Source organism: Somniosus microcephalus, chromosome 6 (assembly GCF_052327205.1).
Source record: "Somniosus microcephalus isolate GS21.2 chromosome 6, FLI_Smic_1.0, whole genome shotgun sequence".
Lineage (NCBI taxonomy): Eukaryota > Metazoa > Chordata > Chondrichthyes > Squaliformes > Somniosidae > Somniosus > Somniosus microcephalus.
The window spans coordinates 39,490,695-39,513,358 of record NC_140992.1 but is presented as its reverse complement, the minus strand read 5'-3'; the positions used below and the strand labels follow the sequence as shown (position 1 = coordinate 39,513,358).

The window sequence follows — 22,664 nt, the reverse complement described above, 5'->3', positions numbered from 1 at the left end:
GGATGCTGATGGTGGGGGGATTTGATAATCGTAATGCCGTTGAATGTCATGGGGAGGTGGTTAGACTCTCTCTTGTTGGAGATGGTCATTGCCTGGCACTTGAGTGGCACGAATGTTACTTGCCACTTATCAGCCCAAGTCTGAATGTCGCCCAGGTCTCGCTGCATGTGGGCATGGATTGTGGCAGCGAGTTCCACATTCTAAGCACTCTCTGGGTAAAGCAGTTTCTCCTGAATTCCCTATTGGATTTATTGGTGACTATCTTACTTATGGCTCCAAGCTCTGGTCTCCCCCACAAGTGGAAACATCTTCTCTACATCTACCCTATCAAACCCTATCATAATCTTAGGTCACCCCTCAGTCTTCTCTTTTCTAGAGAAAAGAGCCCCTGCCTGTTCAATCTTTCCTGATAGGTATGACCTCTCAGTTCTGGTATCATTCTAGTAAATCTACAATTTGTAATAAGGGTCACATCGCCATTGTGGCGGTTTTGAGTAGACAGGTGGTGGAAAGTACAGCCAAGTGGGGAAACTTCAGTAACGGGCAAGATGCGATCATCCACGAGCCATGCTTTCGTCAAGGCCATGATGTCAATGCAATTATTCATAGTAATGTTGTGAATGACGAGGGCTTTGTCCGCAAGTGAATGGACATTATGGAAGGAGACGCGGGAAGGGGCGGTGATTTTTGATCCGCTGGCAGAGTCCAAAGAATCAGCGGTGGGAGGGGTTAGTTAGATAGGAAGGAGGTTGATGAGATTAGCCCCCAGCAGGCCTGTTGGAAGAGAAGGCCAGAGAGAGAGAGCGAGAGCGCGAGCGAGCGACAGAGACAGAGACAATGGGGCAGTTGGGCTTGCTGCTTATAAGGAGGCAGTGACAAGTGGCTCATGGGCCCTTCGGAGAATGCCAAGAGAGGTACAGAGGTAGGCTGTGGGCTTATCCAGGAAGAATGTAAGCCTGGGACAGCGGCAGGAGAGAAGGAAGGCAGAGCAATAGTGACGGATTGATGTAGGGATTTGGGGGGGGGGGGGGCAAGTACCCTAGAGAGGCAAAATGAAAAGTGGTAGGATTTAGTGACAGGAAGAGGAGGAGATAAGAGAGATGGGAAAAAATAGAAGTAATGGGCTTGGGTTTGGCAGCCAAAATGAACACGCGAATGGACACAGAGGAAATTCAGGGTACATAGGCATGGTAACGATTAGGTTACATATGTCCTGGTTATACAATAAAAGGATATAGTGAGTGATCTTAATAGTGATAAGTAGACAACAATGTATGTCCTGATTAGTTTCAATCAGTGGGCTTTGATTTAAATTTTAATCTCATTTTTAGAGTCATCACCGTGTGAATCTGTACTTACAAATTTTCCAGAAGGCGACTGCCATTCACCCCGCCTCACAACTCCAAAGGACCCGTCACCCAGTTTCTCGTGAAGCGTTAGATCTTTCTCACTGATCAGACAGGTCAGTGTCTGGTTCCCTTCAGGTGGAGGAGGAGTTGGTGGCTTGCGAAACGTTGTTCCTGGCTGAGGCTGGAATTCAGATTCAGGACGTTTTCCACTAAACACCTGGAAATATACAAACACAACTGTGAAAAGCCCAGTGACCCACTGATTTAAACCTGCACCAACAATGTGCCCTAATCAAAATCTAACAAAAGCATAACTACTGTGCCAATGTGACATTCCGTTTTCCACATCAAGCATTCTTGTGGAATGAGGTGGCCAGTTCAGTGCCAACAAGTGGCCTTGTTAAAACAAGAATACATTTAACAAATGGTCAATTACATTTCATTTCCTTTCTCATTGGTGGCTGTGGGATGATGTGAATGGGATGCACTTCTGCAAATTAACAAGGAAACACACTGACTTCCAAATGTAAGAGATTTAGAACTGAGAGCAGGAGGAACTTCTTCACACAGTGAGATGGGAGGCTGCGGAATTCACTTCCAGGCTTAGTGGCTGAGGCAGAAACTATGTTAACATTCAAGATTAGATTGGACAGATGGATGAAGGCAAAGGGATTGAGGGAAAATGGAAACAGGGTGGATATTTAAGAAAGGAGGGAGACAGAAAGCAGGAAACTATAGACCAGTTAGCCCAACATCTGTCGTTGAGAAAATGCTGGAGTCCTTCATTAAGGAAGCAGTAGCAGGGCATTTAGAAAAACATACTGCAGTCAAACAGAGTCAGCATGGTTTTAGGAAAGGGAAATCATGTTTAACAAATTTGCTGGAGTTCTTTGAGGATGTAACAAGCAGGGTGGACAAGGGTGAGCCAGTGGATGTGGTGTATTTGGATTTCCAGAAGGCATTCGATAAGGTGCCACATAAAATGTTACTGCATAAGAGCTAACGGAGTTGGGGGTAATATATTAACATAGAAGATAGGAGCAGGAGTAGGCCATTCGGCCCCTCGAGCCTGCTCCGCCATTCAATGCGATCATGGCTGATCATCCAAATTCAGTACGCGGTCCCTGGTTTCTCCCCATACCCCTTGATCCCTTTAGCCGTAAGAAATATATCCAACTCCTTCTTGAATATATTTAATGTATTGGCCTCTACGGCCTTCTGCGGTAGATAATTCCACAGGTTCACCACTCTCTGGGTGAAGAAATTCCTCCTCATTTCTGTCCTAAATGGCCTACCCCTTATCCTTAGACTGTGACCCCGGTTCTGGACTCCCCGACCATCGGGAACATCCTTCCTGCATCTAGTCTGTCCAGTCCTGTCAGAATTTTATAAGTTTCGATGCGATCCCCTCTCATTCTTCTAAACTCCAGCGAGTACAAGCCCAATCGACCCAATCTCTCCTCATACGTCATTCTTGCCATCCCAGGTATCAGCCTGGTGAATCTTCGCTGAACTCCTTCCATGGCAAGAACATCCTTCCTCAGATAAGGCGACCAAAACTGCACACAATACTCAAGATGTGGTCTCACCAAGGCCCTGTATAACTGCAGCAAGACATCCTTGTTCCTGTACTCAAACCCACTCGCTATGAAGGCCAACATGCCATTTGTCTTCTTAACCGCCTGCTGCACCTGCATGCTTACCTTCAGCGACTGGTGCACAAGGACACCCAGATCTCGTTGCACTTCCCCTTCTCCCAATCTATTGCCATTCAGATAATAATCTGCCTTCCTGTTTTTGCCACCAAAGTGGATAACCTCGCATTTATCCACGTTATATTGCATCTGCCATGCTTTTGCCCAATCACCCAACCTGTCCAAATCATCCTGGAGTTTCTCGACATCCTCCTCACAGCACACACGCCCACCCAGCTTTGTGTCGTCTGCAAATTTGGAGATATTACATCTAGTTCCCTTGTCTAGATCATTAATATATATTGTGAATAGCTGGGGTCCAAGGACCGATCCCTGCGGTACCCCACTAGTCACTGCTTGCCACTCGGAAAAAGACCCGTTTATTCCAACTCTTTGCTTTCTGTCTGCCAACCAGTTCTCTATCCAAGTCAATACCTTGCCCCCAATCCCATGTGCCTTAACTTTACACGCTAATCTCTTATGCGGGACCTTATCAAAAGCCTTCTGAAAGTCCAAATACACCACATCCACTGGTTCTCCCTTATCTATTTTACCAGTTACATCCTCAAAAAATTCCAGTAGATTAGTCAAGCACGATTTACCTTTTGTAAATCCATGTTGACTTTGTCCGATCCTGTCACTGTTTTCCAAGTGCTCTGCTATTACATCTTTTATAATGGACTCTAGCATTTTCCCCACTACCGATGTCAGGCTTACCGGTCTGTAATTCCCCGTTTTCTCTCTACCACCTTTTTTGAATAGTGGGGTAACATTAGCTACACTCCAATCCATGGGTACTGTTCCAGATTCCATCGAATGCTGGAAGATGATCAGCAAAGCATCAACTATTTCTAGGGCCACTTCCTTCAGTACCCTAGGATGTAGATTATCAGGCCCTGGGGATTTATCGGCCTTCAATCCCATCAATTTCCCTAACACCATTTTGTTGTATCCGTGTGTTAATGGAGACACGGAATGCAGGAGTTGGTTTAACAGGTGTTTACTGAACAAAGTCTGGAGGTGAACTAAAAGATACAAGACAATACAATACAATACAATACAAATCGCTTTATTGGCATGATAAGGTACATCTTATGTTGCCAAAGCATCAAAATACATTTATGGTTGAACACATAAACGCGGTTCCATTCATACAGTGTATAAACAGGTATATCCCTGAGTTTATAAATATATTTTCGCCTTGTTTATATATACTCTTGTCTTAGTTTACTGGTTGTCCCTCTGTTCATGGCAAGCTGTAACGTAGTGTGCCGCCAGTGTTACACAGCTTCTCTCCTCCCCCAGTAGGAATGGGAGTTTTTGGTTGTCAGTCAGATTTCTGAATTCAGGGCATATTTGTGAGAATTTTTGATAGAAATTCTCTCTGATGCCCTGATATTTTCCACAGGCTGTGAGGAAGTGCATCTCTGTCTCAACTACTCCCTGACTGCAGTGAGAGCATATCCTGTCTTCTCTTGGCAGCCTGGTCTGCCTGTGTCTGCCTTTTTCGATCGCTAGGCTATGTTCGCTAAGTCGGTACCTTGTCAAGGTTCTTCTCAGTTTGTTATCCTTTACCATGGTCAGGTAATCAGCTATGTTGTATTGTCTGTTTAGGGCCAAGTAGCAATTGAGTTTGCTTTGGGTTTTTGTTGTTTCTGCCCAATATGACAGATATTTTTCCTTTTGCTTAGCGACGATTGTGTTGGGTCGAATTCTTTGTGTTACCCTGTCACTGTCCTTATATAGCCCAAGTGGCCATTACCGGCATTACAGTACACAGGGGCTCTTAAAGGTACATACACCACACATTTCCCTACAAATACTGATTTATTTCATTTCCTCCCTTTCATCAGACCCTATGTTCCCCGACATCTCTGGGAGATTATTTGTGTCCTCCTTTGTGAAGACAGAACCAAAATATGTATTTAATTGGTCTGCCATTTCTTTGTTCCCCATTATAAATTCCCCTGATTCTGACTGCAAGGGACCTACGCTTGACTTCACCAATCTTTTTCTCTTCACAAATCTATAAAAGCTTTTACAGTCAGTTTTTATGTTCCCTGAAAGCTTACTCTCATATTCTATTTTCCCTTTCTTAATTAATCCCTTTGTCCTCCTTTGTTGAATCCTAAACTGCTCCCAATCCTCAGGTTTACTGCTTTTTCTGGCCAATTTATATGTCGTCTCCTTGGATCTTATGCTATCCCTAATTTCCCTTGTTAGCCACGGTTGAGTCACCTTTTTTGTTTTATTTTTATGCTAATCTGGGATGAACAAATTCTGTAGTTCATCCATGCGGTCTTTGAATGTTTTCCATTGCCTATCCACCATCAACCCTTTGAGTGACATTCCCCAATCAATCCTACCCAACTCGCGCCTCAGACCATCGTAGTTTCCTTTATTTAAATTTAGGACCCAGAAATTCGGGTCGGGGGCTTCCCGCGGGTGCAAGCCCCCGATCTGCACTTACCTAGCACGCCGGCCGTTGAGCTGTAGGGCCCCGTGGAATTCCGATCCGGGGCCTGGTCCAGCTGCCGGCGCGCAGTGCTTGCGTATCCCAGGGGCGCAGTTAGTTCGATGCGTCCCCTGGGATCACGTGGGCCATGGGTAGCCAATCGGAGCAGGAAATGCTCCATTCATAAGTCTGACAGGAAGAGCTGTCAAGACTTATAAATACTACGGCCCCAAAATAGCACTAAACATTCAAATGATTTTTTTTTAATTTATCACATTTTTTAAATAAACTATAAATTACATGAAATAACTATTTTAAACAATAATTTAAATTTTTGAAAAAAATAATTTTATATTCTAACGGGGCTAAAAATAAACTTACCTTGCTTTAAAGTATTTAAAAATAATAACCCTGTGGAAAAAATGTTTTAATTTTAATTAATTCACCACTTACCTTGTAAAAAGCAGGCCTTACGTCTGCTTTTTACATTTCTAAATTCTGCAGGCTTACCCTCGCGTGAAAACCTGTAAAAAAAAACGTAAGTTTGATGCGCACGCGCAGCCTCCCCCGCGCACGCATTCGACCTCTGAACCTCTTCGTTCAGAGGAACGGAAGTGCCGGTTTCCCACGCATGCGCAGTGCATGCAGGAAACTGGCACTTCCATCGGGCCTACGGGTGAGTACCCCGTGCGTACTCACCCGTGGAGACCCAAATTTCTGGGCCATTAGCATTGATAGAGAATTGGCTAACTATCAGAAAGCAGAGTCGAGATAAATGGGTCATTTTCTAGTTGGCAAACGGTAACTAGTGGGGTGCCACAAGGATCGGTGCTGGGGCCCCAACTATTTACAGTCTACATTAATGACTTGGATGAAGGGATCGAGTGTAATGTAGCCAAGTTTGCGGATGATACAAAGATGGATGGGAAAGCAAGTTGTGCAGAGGACTCAAAGAATCTGCAAAGGGATATAGACAGGCTAGGTGAGTGGGCAAACATTTGGCAGATGCAGTATAATGTGGGAAAGTGCGAGGTTATACGCTTTGGCAGGAAAAATAAAAAAGCAAACTATTATTTAAATGGAGAGTGATTACAAAATGCTATAGTTCAGAGGGACCTGGGGGTCCTTGTGCATGAAACACAAAGTTAGCATGCAGGTACAGCAAATAATCAAAAAGGCAAATGGAATGTTGGCCTTTATTTCAAGGGGGTTGGAGTGTAAAAGCAGGGAAGTCCTGCTACAACTGTACAGGGTATTGGTGAGACCACACCTTGAGTACTGCGTACAGTTTTGGTCTCCTTATTTAAGGATATACAATCAATCAATCAACTTTATTGTCATTGTTAGTGCACAAGTGCAGTACAACAAAATGTAGGCTTGCGGCTCCCGAGATTGTACATTTAGATTAAGACATTTAAACATTCAACATACATTTGGCTTGTAATACATTAACATAAACATTGGAGGCAGTTCAGAGATGATTCACTAGGTTAATTCCAGAGATGAGGGGGTTGACATATGAGGAAAGGTTGAGGAGGCTGGGCCTATACTCATTGGAATTTAGAAGAATGAGAGGTGATCTTATCGAAACATATAAGATACTGAGGGGGCTCGACAGGGTAGATGCAGAGAGGATGTTTCCCCTCATGGGTAAATCTAGAACTCGGGGCCATAGTTTCAGAATAAAGGGTTGACCTTTTAGAACTGAGATGAGGAGGAATTTCTTCTCTCAGAGGGTTGTAAATCTGTGGAATTCTCTGCCCCAGGAAGCTGTGGAGGCTGGGTCATTGAATACATTTAAGGTGAAGATAGACAAATTTTTGCAAGATAAGGGAGTGAAGGGTTATGGGGAGCGGGCTGGGAAGTGGCTTTGAGCCCAAGATCAGCCATGATCTTATTGAATGGGGAAGCAGGCTCGAGGGGCTAAGTGGCCTATTCCTGCTCCTATTTCTTATGTTCTTATAAATGCGATTAGAGCTATTTGTTCGCATAGACGGTAAAGAATGACATGGGTTGGTTGGGTCAAATGGCCTGTTTCTATGTTGTATCTTCTATGCAAGTGTTAAAGGTATACAACTGCATAACAATACATTGTGCAACAATAAACAGATCTCCACTTCTTTTAAAACTGATCCCTAACCCACTTGCACTGCCGGAAGCAGCTGGGCTCTTTCACACGACAATGCCCCAGACACATTTCATTCCCACCTTTTAATGTTGTACAGTTCCCCAAAAAAGACAGTCATATCCAGTAACTGGGAAAGCACTCCTTTTCATTTATGAATAGTAATTTACAGCACCCAAACAAATTTGTGTTGTCTCTTAGTAGCCATTTGGGCTATTGACTCACCAATTCTTACAGTCCATTAAAATGTGAGTGACCCCAGTTAAAAGATATTGGGGATAAAATTCAACTTTGGCAGTAGCACAGAACAGGTGGCAACAGATCAGCTGTCAGCTATACACCCTGCCCGATTTTCCTAGACCTTAATGGAAGGAAAACTTAGGCAGGATGTACAGCGGTTGGCCGATCCGCTGCCGCCTGTTTTGCGGACTCACCAAGTTGAGTTTTTCCCCCCATTCAGACTGCCTGCTCTTCCTGGCTTTAAAGGATATACTAACAGTCTCCACATGACAAAATAAAAATTTGTGGTGCTTATCAAGAACATTTAAAAACTACCCTCTATTTGCATTTTGGGAATTAATTATTCTTTATATTTTAAAACTCCTTTCTCTGAATGGCAGGAGATAATCTATTGGAAGAAAAAAAATGAGAATTCATTTTCTTAAAAAAATGCTTAATAGCAAATAGAGAATTCAAACTTGCCCTTATTGATCGTAAAATTTTGAATGGAATAATTGTAACAATCGTTCAACCATGTTCTATCCTCACTCTCTTAAATTGGATGTTATATCATTATTTAATTTCTACTGAAAACAGGCTGCCCAGCAACTCATTGCAATCAAGAGATATGGATTACATAGGATATATGGCACCGAAACAGGCCATTCGGCCCAACCAGTCCATGCCAGCGTTTATGCTCCACTCGAGCCTTCTCCCGTCTTTCCTCATCTAAATCTCTCAGTATAGCCCTCCATTCCCTTCTCCCTTATATGCTTGTCCAGCCTCCCATTAAATGCAGCTATACTTTTCGCTTTAACCACTCCCTGTGGTAGCGAGTTCCACATTCTCACCACTCTTTGGGTAAAGAAGTTTCTTCTGAATTCCGTTGGATTTCTTGGTGACTATCTTATATTGATGGCCTCTAGTTATACTCTTCCCCACAAGTGGAAACATTCTCTCTGTATCCACTCTATCAAAACCTTTCATAATTTTAAAGACTTCTATTAAGTCACCCCTCAGCCTTCTTTTTTCAAAGAGAGAAGAGATCCAGCCTGTTCATCCTTTCCTGATATGTATACCCTCGCATTTCTGGTATCATCCTTGTAAATTTTCTCTGCACCCTCTCCAGTGCCTCTATATCCTTTTTATAATATGGTGACCATAACTGTACACAGTACTTAAGTGTGGTCTAACCAAGGTTCGATACAGGTTTAGCATAACTTCTCTGCTTTTCAATTCTATGCCTCTAGAAATAAATCCTAGTGCTTAGTCTTTTTTATGGCCTTGCCACCTGTGTCGCAACCTTTAGTGATTTGAGTATTTGTACTCTGAGATCCCTTTGTTCCTCTACCCCACCTAGACTCGCACCCTCCAAGTAAGAAGTGACCTCCCTATTCTTCCTACCAAAATGTAATACCTCACATTTATCTGTATTGAACTTCATTTGCCAATTATATGCCCATTCTGCAAGTTTATTAATGTCCTCCTGAGTATTGACTATCCCCCAAATTTGGTGTCATCCGCAAATTTAGAAATTGTGTTTTTGATTCCAAAGTCTAAATCGTTAATATAAATTGTGAACAACAGTGGTCCCAGCACTGGTCCTTGTGGAACACCACTACCCACCTTCTGCCACTGTGAATAGCTACCTTTTACCCCTACTCTCTGCTTTCTGTCTTGAAGCCAGCTAGCTATCCATTCTACTACTTGTCCCCTGACTCTGCATTCTCTGACCTTATTCATCAATCTATTATGGGGTACCTTATCAAAGGCCTTTTGAAAATCTAGATATATTACATCTACTGCATTACCATAGTCTACTCTCTCCGTTACCTCTTCAAAAAATTCAACAAGCAAGACTTTCCCTATTGAAATCCATGCTGACTATTCAAAACTCTGTTTTTGGTTTCTAGATGTTCTTCTATTTTCTCCTTTAGTAGGGATTCCATTATTTTTCCTACCACCAATGTTAAGCTGACTGGTCTATAATTCCCTGGACATGTTCTATCCCCCTTCTTAAATATAGTTATTACGTTAGCTATCCGCCAGTGCTCTTGCACTACACCTAATGAATTATTAAATATGTGTAGTAATGCCTCTGCTATCTCTTCCCTAGATTCTTTTAAAATGCGTGGATGCAATCCATCCGGACCAGGAAAGAGTTCAAAGACTTAAAATGAAACTGGCTGCCCACTTGAAACAGGAAGCAGGTGAAAGGGTTACATTTGCACTGCACTGGGGCGAAGCTGTCCATTAGCTAACTGTAATTATAAAAAGGAAGATCAAAAGACTTAGTCCCGTTACTGTAAAAGACTGCTCGTTAAAAATAATGCTGCTGTAAATAGGAGGCACTTAATTTAAACCCATTCTTCGCCAAAGAATTTTGTGAGATTTGTGTTCATCCTGAATGATAAAAGCGAGTGTAGACTTTGTCACTGAGAAGCTGTGATCTGCTGATTGATTGGTACCAGGACCTTGAGCCGCTGATTACACTATCAGGCACTGCTGCCAAAAACGGCAATATACACATGTAATTTTAGAAGCTACTTAATCCTGGATATCCTGTTTGTTTGTACTCCTGGCACAGAGAGAGAGAGACAGAGAGATTTCAACCAAGGGTCCACAGAAATTCTGGGCCAAACATAATACTGTAAAAGAGCAGTCACAGATTTCAGTACAGTCCAGGATGTAACAGCTGATAAGAGTTTGGTACAAAGTACAAACAACCCCCACAAGAATGGAGTCCATTTTCTTTAGATCCAAACCAGTTCACATTCTCTCCTGAAACAAATCAAGTCCAGTGATCCACTGGATTGTTACGTTCAAATGCAGCATAACATCTCAGAACGATAGCAAAATACTGCAGATGCTGGAAATCCGAAATAACAACAGAAAATGTTGGAAAAACTCAGCAGGCCAGGCAACATCCGTGGAGAGAAATTAGAGTCAACGTTTCGGGTCAAAACCCTTTATCAAGACTAAAGAGGCACAGGGAATGAAATAGATTAAGAGGCCGGGCTGGGAGAGAACAAAAAAGAGACATTAAGAGGTATTCAAAACGAGACGAGATGGTGATAGGACTAGTGGAGACAAAAGACAGCTCTAGATTAGGTGTGAAATGCGCTGGCAGAATGGGAGACAGCTGCCATGTGGGAGAGAGAAAAAAAAGGAAAGGGGGGGAAGGGAAAAACCAAAACAAAGGTGTAGATAAAAAATATAAGTAAAAATGTAATAGGGGCAGAGGTTATGATCTGAAATTGTTGAACTCGATATTGAGTCCGGAAGGCTGTAAAGTGCCTAATCGGAAGATGAGGTGCTGTTCCTCGAGTTTATGTTGAGCTTCCGTGGAACAATGCAAGAGGCCGAGGACATCTCAGAAACTGCCTAAAGCTCACAAGTGAGCAATTACTGCAATTCCATGATGTCTACATTCACAGGTGTAGTGTAAGGACTAAAAGTAGGGACTCTTTTCCCACCTGCCGCCCCCTGCCCCCCCAATAGCAAGTAAATTTAGAAGCCTCTTAATGGAAAACCCTCAGTTATCAGCCAAATCTTCTCTGGATCCTATTTCTATTGTGCTAACACTATTAAAAGTAAAACTACTGATCCTAATTGGGTATCTCACACTTTGTAGTTGCCCAGCATCCAGTCCAAGGCTATGAAATAATACTCCTCTAGAGTGTTCAGCAGTATGATATTTCTCTGAAGTGGGTGCAGCTCACTTATAGGCAGCGATCCTCCTTGGTCGGGAACTGCAGTTCTTTTTAGACAGCAACATTTGGTGGGGAAGCTTTAAGAATAAACGGCAATCTCTTTTGACTGACTGAATATCACATTATTGATCAGTTGACAGACCAATGTTCAATACCACTGCCTGACTCCATAAAGGAGTTTAAATAATGGCTTATGACACATATAATAATGTCCTAGTCAACCGTATCTTTTTGTTACAGTTGCAAATCATATAAACTACGATTCCCAATGACAGTAAGGAGCATTGTGAATCACTGCCAATGAAGATCGGCTGCCAAGAGAATGATACTTTAATCTGAGAAAGTGAGAGAAAAAAAATATTGTGTTTGTGGAGAAGTAATTTTAGACACAGAAGTGGAAACTCGACATACAGACCTGGGAGTGCTGCCACATATGCCCTGGTACTTCCTATTCAAATCAGCTTCTCATTGTTATTTGTTACAGAGCCTCCTGAAAGCAGCTACTGCCATGGCAATGAAACATCCCTCTCTCAACAGAAACTCTCAAACAGATCTATGAAAATCACTGATCCTTAACACAATTCAAGCGCGACTCCAACTGCACCAGGTTAGTCAACCGAGGTAACCCAATCAATACCCTGTTTATATTACCAAGGACATGCTGGGGTGATTCCAACACTACGGCATGAACTTGGAAACTACATGAAATAATCCTGAATCATTTTGGCTGTTTGATCATCATTTATTGCATCCCCCAAAATATGTTTCAAAATGTAAACATCTCACTAGCAAACATCCATCCTATTATTTTACTTTTTAAAAACATCAGCATCTTATCTTCCTCACCAGTTTTCTCCCTTCCTCTCCTAAATGGGATATGGTTCCATGGGCCCTGGTTGCCTTCTATACCTTACCCTACAGCTATTATTCATGTGTGAGCCTTGACTGCAAGTACCAGCAGATAATTTAACTACAGCTTCTCAAAAATGAAACTAATACCAGATGGGTAGCAACCTTATGCTTTTCCCCTCACCCATTCCATTCCCTCCTCCCATAGCCAGATCCCCACACTGCAGGGGGACTCCCTTCAATATTTCCCTCATAATTCTAATTTATTCCACCAGTCACTGGGCAACAGCCAAGGTAAGGGGTGTGAAGCAGGCTCGGAGAGGAGGGGCAGGCACCTTTGGGTACTCAGGAGTTGGGAGTGAAGGTCACCTGCCTTTTAATGGTCAGTGAGTTCCTGAATTTTGAGTTGTTTCACATCTAAGGCAAAGGTCTGAAATGACGGAGTCCAGGTACATTAAAAAGTGAGTCCTTTAATACTCCAAAACGATGTCAGACTCAGCAAAATTAGCATCTAAATCTAACCTTTACCCATATTAGACACAGTAGAGGACAGCGTGCAAAGGTAATTTTGTGCCTTTTCAGAAATGAGGGATAGAATTTGAAACTCCTTTCAATGCGGATACAATAATCACATATACATCACTGTCACAGGCATACCTTGCTCATCCAGGATTTACGCTTACACATGGCTCTCCTTCGTTTTACAGCTTCCCATAGCCTCCTCTGGCCTGTGGACACACAATGGATCGTGTAATTTTCTAGCAGGAGCCAGTAAGTTTGTTTTAGTGATTTTCATCTCGCTTATGACATACCAACCCATCACCATCTTAGGTCTTTATAACACTAACATTATATAATGTATATATAACATTGTAACAGTAATTCAAATGTAATTCATTTGCTGTGATGCACTCTTGGATGTCCTGAGGATGTGCAAGGCACTATACAAGATTTTTATTTCTAATTAAAAGAACATCATGTTAGAAAATTAACTGGATAGCACACCAGATACTCCCCTACTCCAAACCGTACGTTAATAATTCATAAAAGGCCATACCAGACGGCGAGATATTTTGCCATGAAGTCCTGTTGAGTGAATTTTCATTGTTATTGTCGCAATGTGTAACTTAAACAGTCTTCACGTGGAAAAACACCAATTCCCAGCCAGGCTTAAAACACGTGAGGCAAGTGCAATCCCCAACCCCGCATAGCCTGAGCAAAAATCAGAGCGTGTACCTGACCTGCACACCACCCAACGGGACCTGAACTTGCCCGCATTTTGGGGGTACAGGTCATTTTAACGGTTCCGACACTCCACCAACACAAGAATGCCCCTTGAAGGGAGCTTGCGGGTGAGGAAACTGTACCACTGCTGCAGGCTTGAGATGACTACAGTATTGCTAATGACCGCCAGCTTTGAAGGATGCAGGCTGCTATCCAAAAACAGCAGTCAGTGGGCCGCCAGTCCCACTGCTTGTTCGACTGCCCCTGTAAATAAATATAAAGGTACTCATCTTTTTGGTCCCTTCAGGTATTTGCTGCCTGTTCCTTCATAGATTCAGGCGTAAATAAAGCTGGAATCCATCCACAAGGGATTACTAAACCCTTTTCAAAACATATTTCTCACACTATTGGGTAAGCAACAGGGCTTTTGGATAAACAGTCTTTTGTAGACTTTCATGCAATGTTGTACCTGGACAATCAGCGCATTCATGGAGTTTGGATCTCCAGCCAGAACTGAAGACTACGGAATAATCTCTCGTACTTAAATAGTCAAAAGTCCCCGAAGCCAGAACTTTTTAATAATCCGTTATTAAAGAAACAATGGCTCAAATTATTCCACAGAATGCTGATAAACGGGTGCTCCCGTATCATCTGATTTCCAAGGAACTGTACATGCCTTGGCCAAATACAACTTAATTAGCACCTAGAGCAAAGCTTTCACGTGGAAAAACACCAATTCTGACTGATTTCCAGGTCAATCAACTTGATTTTACCATGTCATAATTGATCTTCAGGTGTCCATTTTGAAATTGGAAAAGGAAGAACGTTTTTGATTTAATAAACTAAAAAATTAAATACAAAAATATGTCCGATTATAAGATGTCCCAGAGATAGCTGGGATAACACTAGATCAAGTGTCCTCTCTGCCACCTTTCAGAATGAATACCCAACAACAACAACTTGCATTTTATATAGCGCCTTTAAAGGCGCTTCATAGGAGCATTAACAAACAAAATTTGACACCAAGCCACATAAGGAAATATTAGGACAGGTGACCAAATACTTGATCAAAGAGGTAGGTTTTAAGGCACATCTTAAAGTAAGAGAGAGGGACAGAGGTGCTTAGGGAGGGAATTCCAGAGCTTAGGGCACAGGCAGCTGAAGGCACGGCTGCCAACGGTGGAGTGAATAAAATCGGGGATGTACAAGAGGCCAGAATTGGAGGAGTGCAGCTATCTCGGAGGGTTGTAGGGCTGGAGGAGGTTACAGAGATAGGGAGGGGCGAGGCCATGGAGGGATTTGAAAACGCGGATGAGAATTTTTAAATCGAGGCGTTGCTGGACTGGGACTAAATGTAGGTCAGCGAGCACAGGGGTGATGGGTGAAGGGGACTTGGAGTTAGGATATGGGCAGCAGAGTTTGGGATGAGTTCAAGTTTATGGACAGTGGAAGATGGGAGGTCGGCCAGGCAAGCATTGGGATAGTCAAATCTAGCTGTAACAAAGGCACGGTGATGAGGGTTTCAGCAGCAGATGAGCTGAGGCAGGGGCTGAGATGGGCGATGTTATGGAGGTGGAAGTAGGCGGTTTGGTGATGGAACAGATATGTGGTTGGAAGCTCATCTCAGGGTCAAATAGGTATTTCATGCTACCGTATTCTATCTTTTTTTAAGCTTGTATACACAATGATGTACTGATAATGACTACCCTGTTGCATCTAGAAACATATATACATATACATACATACAACACTTGTACGCGCCCATGTGGGATTTTTTTGCACTACAAAAATCCGAGAGAGAAAGAAATATAAAAAGTACTGCAAAGAATAGCACTTACCAGGACGGCCCATTCCAATTTTCTCAAGGTCCTCATTTTTCACATAGTCAAAGTGGGAGAGCCGTGTAACATTGAGGTCGTCACGGATGCGGAGGAAATACTGCTGCAACTGTACCTCAGTGAGGAGTTCAAGAAGCCACTCTGTTCCCTCATCTGACTGCATGCTCCCACTGAGCTTCTGGAAGAGAAAGAAGCACAACAGCATCAGAACACTGGCTGGACACGCAGCGAGAAACACTACAAAACAGAGAAAAGGTGCCAGATCAAAATGTCAGGGAATTAATTCGTTACCCAGTGAAAAATGGGGTTACAAGAAATATTTACAACAACAGCATACCAGAAACTGTGCATTGTACGTAGGAGTGCGGTTTGAATGCTGCAGGGGATGTCTTTACATAACGGATAACTGTGCCTCCCCGACTCCCCTATTTGATTTAAATTGATAATTTTTTTGGTGAGATATTCTTGTACTTTTCAAGGCGCAGGATGCTAGTGAGGGGGAATGGAACCTCTAGTACCTGGCGCTGATTGGATAGACGTAGAACAAAGCTCCCCCTACAACCCTGGGAGCAATTAGCATCAGTGTGACATATCCATTCCCAAACCATTGTCTAAGGGAAATTATTAACTGTTCCAAACAATGGCGAGTTTTGTGCAGTCGATTTGGCCAGTAGGAATTGACTTCAGACTGTCCAGAGTCACTTCACAGAGGACCCTTACAGTGTGCAGAGAAAGACAACTATCACGTGTCCCATTTAGCTGAGCTGAGTTTGAACCCAAGTTCTAGAAGAGAAAGATTAGTGTTTCTACGCATTGTGCCATTAAGTGCTTCAAAATGTACTATTTATTTTGGGGTATTGGTAAATATCTATCTATATTTTAAAATGTTTTACTCCCTTTGCTGCTTGTACACCAGCTATGGCTGCAATAATAGATAGGTGCCTAGATCATTCTGAAATTGGAAATCAGTGCGGTGTGTGACTGAATCTGCCTTTTTGCACTCCATGGTGCTGATCCATGCACAATGCCACCACATCTTGTTTTACAAATTTGTCAGTTTTCCCTCCGCTTTTCTTCCTTTCCTGAAGCTAGTGGCTTGTCTGGCGACGTGGTTCTTCAGAGCCAGAAGTCTTCCAGCACCTTGGTCAAGTGTCCATTTTTGTTGTGTGAACCTAGCAAGTAACCATTGAACTGTGGCGCTCATCACAGCTACACCCAATCTTGCCAAAACCCAACAACCGCACTTCCAACAGGAGTCACTGAATAGCAAGGCAGCACTGGAAACCTAGCAAATTAGTTTCCTCCCCGCCGCCTCCTCCACCTCCACAGATTACCAGGATTTAGTTTTGAACAGTTATAATCAGCATTCCCTCCACAGCTCAGCAGCAAAAAAATCAATAGACAAAGCCAGAATCTTTCCTCAATGCCAAACTTTTCTCACAGTGAACCTATCAAAGCGTTATTTTTGGCTCATTTTTATTGATTGACCCCGAGCAAAGGTAGAATTTTAAATTTTGTCTTCATCCACACACGCTGCCGATATCACGTTCAAAGTCAACTTTAAAACTGGCATCACCAGACTACAAGTTACTCCCATACAAAGAGATTTAAGTCAGACGAATATAACCGGCTCCAAAACCCTTGCTTATCCAACTGCCCACCACCATTTGCCATCTGGGACATGCCAGGACATGTACCTCATTCTAATTTGATGCTAGCCAACAGTATGAATTTGCCCAAGAATTCAATGCAATAAAGGAGTCCTGGACCCTGCTGTACCGAATCTAAATTTAATTTGCTTAGTGCAAGCTGAGCACAAAAGGAGGTTAAGAATTTTCATTGAACATATCCCAACTCACAACTTGCTTCCAACCTCCCACTGTTCAGAGAATACAGAACCTAGGACCTTAGATCCACGCTTCTTTTGGCTGTTACAGTTAGAAATGTTCCATTGTGGAAAACAAGCCAAAGTTATGACTAACACATTTTTTTCATTTGTTGGTGTTGGCATAAATGGTATAAACTACATATTTTCTGCTATGCTGCAGAGTGTTTCTTTTTCTTTAAATATTTTTTGAGAGGGTTGTTTTTTCCCCCCTGTAAAGGCCACTCATTACCATACATCCTCCTACCGCCAGGAGGGAGACACTGTTTGGGCCACAGGCAGAGCCACAAGAGATGATACTCTGATTGGTGGCATGAAGGGTTATTCACATGTGATAATCAGAGGAATTACTTCCATAAAGGCACAACCACGGGGGGGAAAAATTGTATTCATCCTCGCCAGCCGGTTAACAAACTAAAACATTTGATGACCATTCCATCAGGATCATATAGAGTGATCTGAATGGTTGGGAAAGCAAAGTACAGCAAGCCAAAGAGAGGAAAAAAATCAACAGCTAAGTTAATACTGAAGTCCAACTTATCTGACCTGAAGCTGTCAGCATCACTCTGCTGCACTGCATCTTCTTGTCCATTAGACCCAACCAATGTGCTCGAGCAAAGTTACCACTGAGAGCCACTATATGATGTTTTGGTAGTTTGCCATTTTAAGACTGCTTAGTGCCTTTATTCTCACACTGAAGAGATGGAGAAAATAATTGCAATGAAAGAAAAGTAAAATAACTACAAGAAAGCACATCAGTAAAGGCAAATAAAATGATTGGGAGAGCAGATTTTGGGCTTCAGAAAATCTGCTTTTCAATTTTTCCTTCCCTGATATTTACCTTAGTTTCTCTGGAAACCTGTGCTTTCATCCAAGGAGGTCTGCTTGTGTGGCCTCTCCATAATTACTTCTATTTTATGACTGGCTGGCAGCAATAGGGAGCGAGAGGTGCCTTACACTTCCCCTTCCTATCTCCCTCACTTAAGATAGGATGTCCCATCTCACATTGCTCTAACTACTGGCCCAGCAAAGGATGGGGAAAGTTATTCCCAAACATGGTGACTAAGTCGGTCAGGCAGCCTGATGACTCAAATCCAAGGCTGTCATCCTTTTGCCACAGTCATGCTACCAGCCTGCAGTTAGTCGGCTGGATCTTGCATAAAGGACGACTGATATTTTTTTTTAAATTCTCTTTTTAACCCCCTTCTATTTTCTCTGCAGTTGCATTTACTCACCATGGTGAGGACTGACAGCAGTGGGTAAGCAGACTTTGAATAAAGTTCGAAAGAGTAGCCGGCCACTGTACAATGTCCCTGCCATTACATTACACAGTAATTTGGACGGCAACATGTTGATGTTATGCAAATCTTGGCAAAAATGTGGTTATATGTCATTCAGAATGGGCTGACTCACTGGCCTAGGTCTATTAGCAGTCTAATTATACACTTGATCACAACACCACCTTTATTCACATTGTCAAACATCCCTGCCTACAGGCGCAATGAGATGCGACAATATCGTAATCTACAACACGTACTAGCTAAAAGCTGATAATCCATTTTGTGTGTGATACCATATAGCTCGTGTATGCCGAAAATACCCAGTATACAGGTTACATGTGCAATAGAGTTGGTATACGACAGAATAAGCTGTGTTAATAATGGCATTTCAGATACAACTTTTTCTTTCTTTCAACTGGTACCACACAACAGGACCAAGAATGGTAGACTTCTACAGTTCAAATGCTAGGCAGCTCTTGTATGATATGTTGACCAACATCAGTCATAGCGTCATAACAGCACAGAAGGAGACCATTCAGCCCATCGAGTCCGTGTCGGTTCTCTGTAGAGCAATCCAGTCAGTCCCATTCCTCCGCTCTATCCCCGTAGCCCTGCAAGTTTACATTACATCAGCGTAACATTATATGCTTCGGATTGTATTAAAGGAACATTCTCACCTGATTAATAAAAGTGGTAGTCAAACTGACAAACAGGGGAGTGTGCCATAAAAAGTCAGTGGTTGCATCTCTCACTAAATATTTATCGTAATTTTAATTAGAGTACTTTTTTCAAAAGGAGGGTTATTAGATGATGAAATTGAGGTAGTCTATAACATCATTTAACAGTGGACTGGGCAACTTTTTGAAAAGGAAGAATATTAAAGGATAAGGGGAAAGAGCACTGAAATGGCATTAGAGTAGATAGTTTCATTTGAAAAGCTAGCACTAGCACAAGCATAATGGACCGAATGGCCTCCATTGGTGCTGTAAACTAGCTGATTCTATGATCACAAAGTGTGAAAGTTTGTGCTGCAGCAAATACAGGAAACTCTCGATTTACCGGCACCTAAATAACCGGAAATCTCTCTTAACCGGCAAAATTCAGGAGTAGGTTCAGGTAAGTTTTACTTCATATTAGTGGCCGTGTAACCGGGGTTCCTGGATCTGTGGCCATGTAACCGGGGTTCCTGCACCTGTTGCCATGCAACAGGGACGCCTGGATCTGTGGCCATGTAACCGGGGTTCCTGCACCTGTTGCCATGCAACAGGGACACCTGGATCTGTGGCCATGTAACCGGGGTTCCTGCACCTGTTGCCATGCAACAGGGACGCCTGGATCTGTGGCCGTGTACGGGGTTCAGAAAAGAGAGCTGATTCAGCTGAATGTCGTATAGAGTGAACCTGCAGCACACTGGAGTTGGCAAAATATTGACAATATGAAAAACATCTTTAATAGAAAATGAATGATCATTCACTGGGCTGAAAATCAATACTGCTAGACCAAAGGCAGCACATTTAGCAACACAAGGGTGGAAGTGTGAATAGACCAGTTAGTACATTCCAACACCAACGCATGTTCCGAGGGCTGAGCTCCCACATACAGGATGCTTCTTGCACAGGCTTTTTTCAAGCTGCCTCAGCAAACATTTGTAAAGACAAGGTACAATAAGCACATTTGCACTTTCTATTACGGTGGTGGACCAGCGGTTTTTACTGCAGACCAGTGACTTCTATCAGCTTCAAAGTCAAGTCTGGTAATAACCTCAAAGTTGCAGAATCAGCAGTAAATTGCCACAGTAACTCTAAATGTGGTGGTGGTGTTCCAGAAAAATTGTTTAATTTATTCTCCTCACCCATTCCCTATTGATCAGTCACAATTACTCTGGTCAATTGTCACAAATCAGATGGAAGATGCCAGATAGCACTGCTAATTATAGTTTATAAATTGTAATAGTTTACATCACAAGAAATTGCAACACTGCGTGGTAAAGTCCTACATTCCTAAAATGACTATGACTTACTAACAGTAATACAGTACTGCAACATCTCATCAACAATAACCTGCACTCACAATACACAACAGAATAAAAACAGAAAATGCTGGAAATAACAGCATGTCTGTGAGCATCTGAAAAAAGGAAAGACTACAATCTATCTCCTCTTTTCAGATCCTGACAGACCCAGATGGTTTGAAACATTAAACAGTCATTTGTCTTCAACAAACATCCTCTTAAATACACATGGCCAGGGAACTGAGCCTTAATCTGCATTAACCCTTTGTAGCCTGCAGAACAAAGACATGCACCAAAATAAAATAAGGAAACTTTCTGCAGTTCCAGAATTAGCAGAATAATTCTTCTTTGAATTTCTAGCATTTTATATTTTTCTTCCTATCCGTTGCATAAATGTGTTTTGTGCCAATTTTCCAAAGTAAAATTGTGCATATGTTAGAACTATTGATAGTTATTTTTGTAAAACCTTTTGCATACATCATCAATCTGGACTTTAGGTTTGATTTTTCAATGTACAAAAGTAGATGTTAAGTGGAGAAAAAAAAATCACATTGCTGAATATCTAAACATCTTTTGTGCTGGAACATAAGTGTCTTGAGGAACAGATCAGGAACTTCATTTCACACAAGAGTGCATAGTTTAAAAATGTTAGAGAGCAGTTGCAGAACAGTGAGTTACTACTTCTCAGCAGGAAGGAAGGGGAGGGGGTAAGGAGCCTTGAGAATAAAAGTCATAATAGCCCTTTTTGCCTTATTCAGAACTGCTCCTCCTACCAAATAAACCCAGAGTGCTGTTAGCAGCAGTTATGCACCCTCCCCACAAGAGAATGCATTAGTGAGCATTCTGCGCTGACAAAATGGGAAGGAGAAGGGTGGGGAGGGAAGAGGAAAAGGAGTTGTGAGGAAGGAAAGGATGAAGCCGATGGCCTGACATGATGCTACAACTGGAGTAAATGTCACCTCCCTGTAACCAGACTCTGGAGTAAATCACCTGCTTCTATAAATTTAAGGATCTTGAAATCCACACAAGCTGACACACAGCAGGATGCAGGGTTTAAGTTTCAGACATGCTATGGAAAGGTCCGTTAGATCGCGCCTCGTCAGCAACCCAAATACTGAACACACAAGAGCCACAGTAAAGGTCAACCCCTGGGCCAGCCTAAAGGTTTCTGTGACTAGGACAGAAAGCGTCTTCTGCTTTAAACAGTCACTTGTTTTAAACAGCCATTCTCTTACAGGCACAAGGCCAGGGCTGGAAACCAGGCTTTAATCTAGTAACCTTTTTCTGCACCAAACTAAAATAATAAAATATCCAAATTTGCTTGAAGAATATAAGACATTAACTATATCCAGTGTTAATTATAATACTGTGAATTAGAAAGTGCGCTATGTTTGCAGGTGTCAAAATGTATGAGAGGAAACTGGTGCACTATGGAAAACTGGTGCCAGAAACATTCATCAAAGGACAGAGCAAACTGGTTGAAAGAAGTGTTGATTTAAAGACCAGCAAACAAGAAATTCCAATAAAGTGCAACAGGAGGGACTCTGTGTTAAAATCAAACCCCTAACGTCAAGGAGGATATTGCAAGAAGGATCACAAATTGGCTAAAGGAATGCAGACAATGGATGATTTTAAATAGGGCTACTCTCCACTAGCAGGTCACTAGTGAGGTGCCCCCACGGTTCTGTGCTGGATACCCTCCTGTGTATGACGTTTATTAACAATATAGAGCAGGGCATAGATAGCAGTTATTAAGTTTACTAATTAAACTAAATTGTGCAGTAGAGCAAGGACATTAAAATAAGGATATAGATTACAAATGAATTTGGATAGATTGTGGAAGTGGGTGCAAGACTGGCAAATATCCTTCAATGTAGATAATTGTGAAATTATGAACATAATTTGATGGGGACTACAACATGGGTGGGTTAAAGGTGACAGGAAGGGAGAGACACTTGGGAGTAGTCAATGACCATTCCCTAAAGGTTTAAACTCAATGTCAGGTGGCTGCAGCTAAAGCAA

General features: G+C 42.4%; 1 protein-coding gene across 9 annotated transcripts in view; it reads right to left on the bottom strand.

The window, feature by feature from the left end:
• Window positions 1-22,664, bottom strand: part of tnk2b (tyrosine kinase, non-receptor, 2b) — a 135,502-nt gene that overhangs the window by 49,489 nt on the left and 63,349 nt on the right. For 8 of the 9 annotated variants that reach the window (XM_085990070.1, XM_085990068.1, XM_085990072.1 and 5 more), the window contains exons 2-4: window positions 15,467-15,644; window positions 13,062-13,132; window positions 1,360-1,566 (exon numbers count right to left, since the gene is read on the bottom strand). In XM_085990070.1, the coding sequence (XP_085846196.1) occupies window positions 1,360-1,566; window positions 13,062-13,132; window positions 15,467-15,629 (441 nt within the window). In that variant the 5' untranslated portion in view covers window positions 15,630-15,644. Of the gene's footprint in view, window positions 1-1,359; window positions 1,567-13,061; window positions 13,133-15,466; window positions 15,645-17,897; window positions 19,358-22,664 lie in introns of those variants that run through there. The other variant, XM_085990069.1, reaches the window with a different exon arrangement.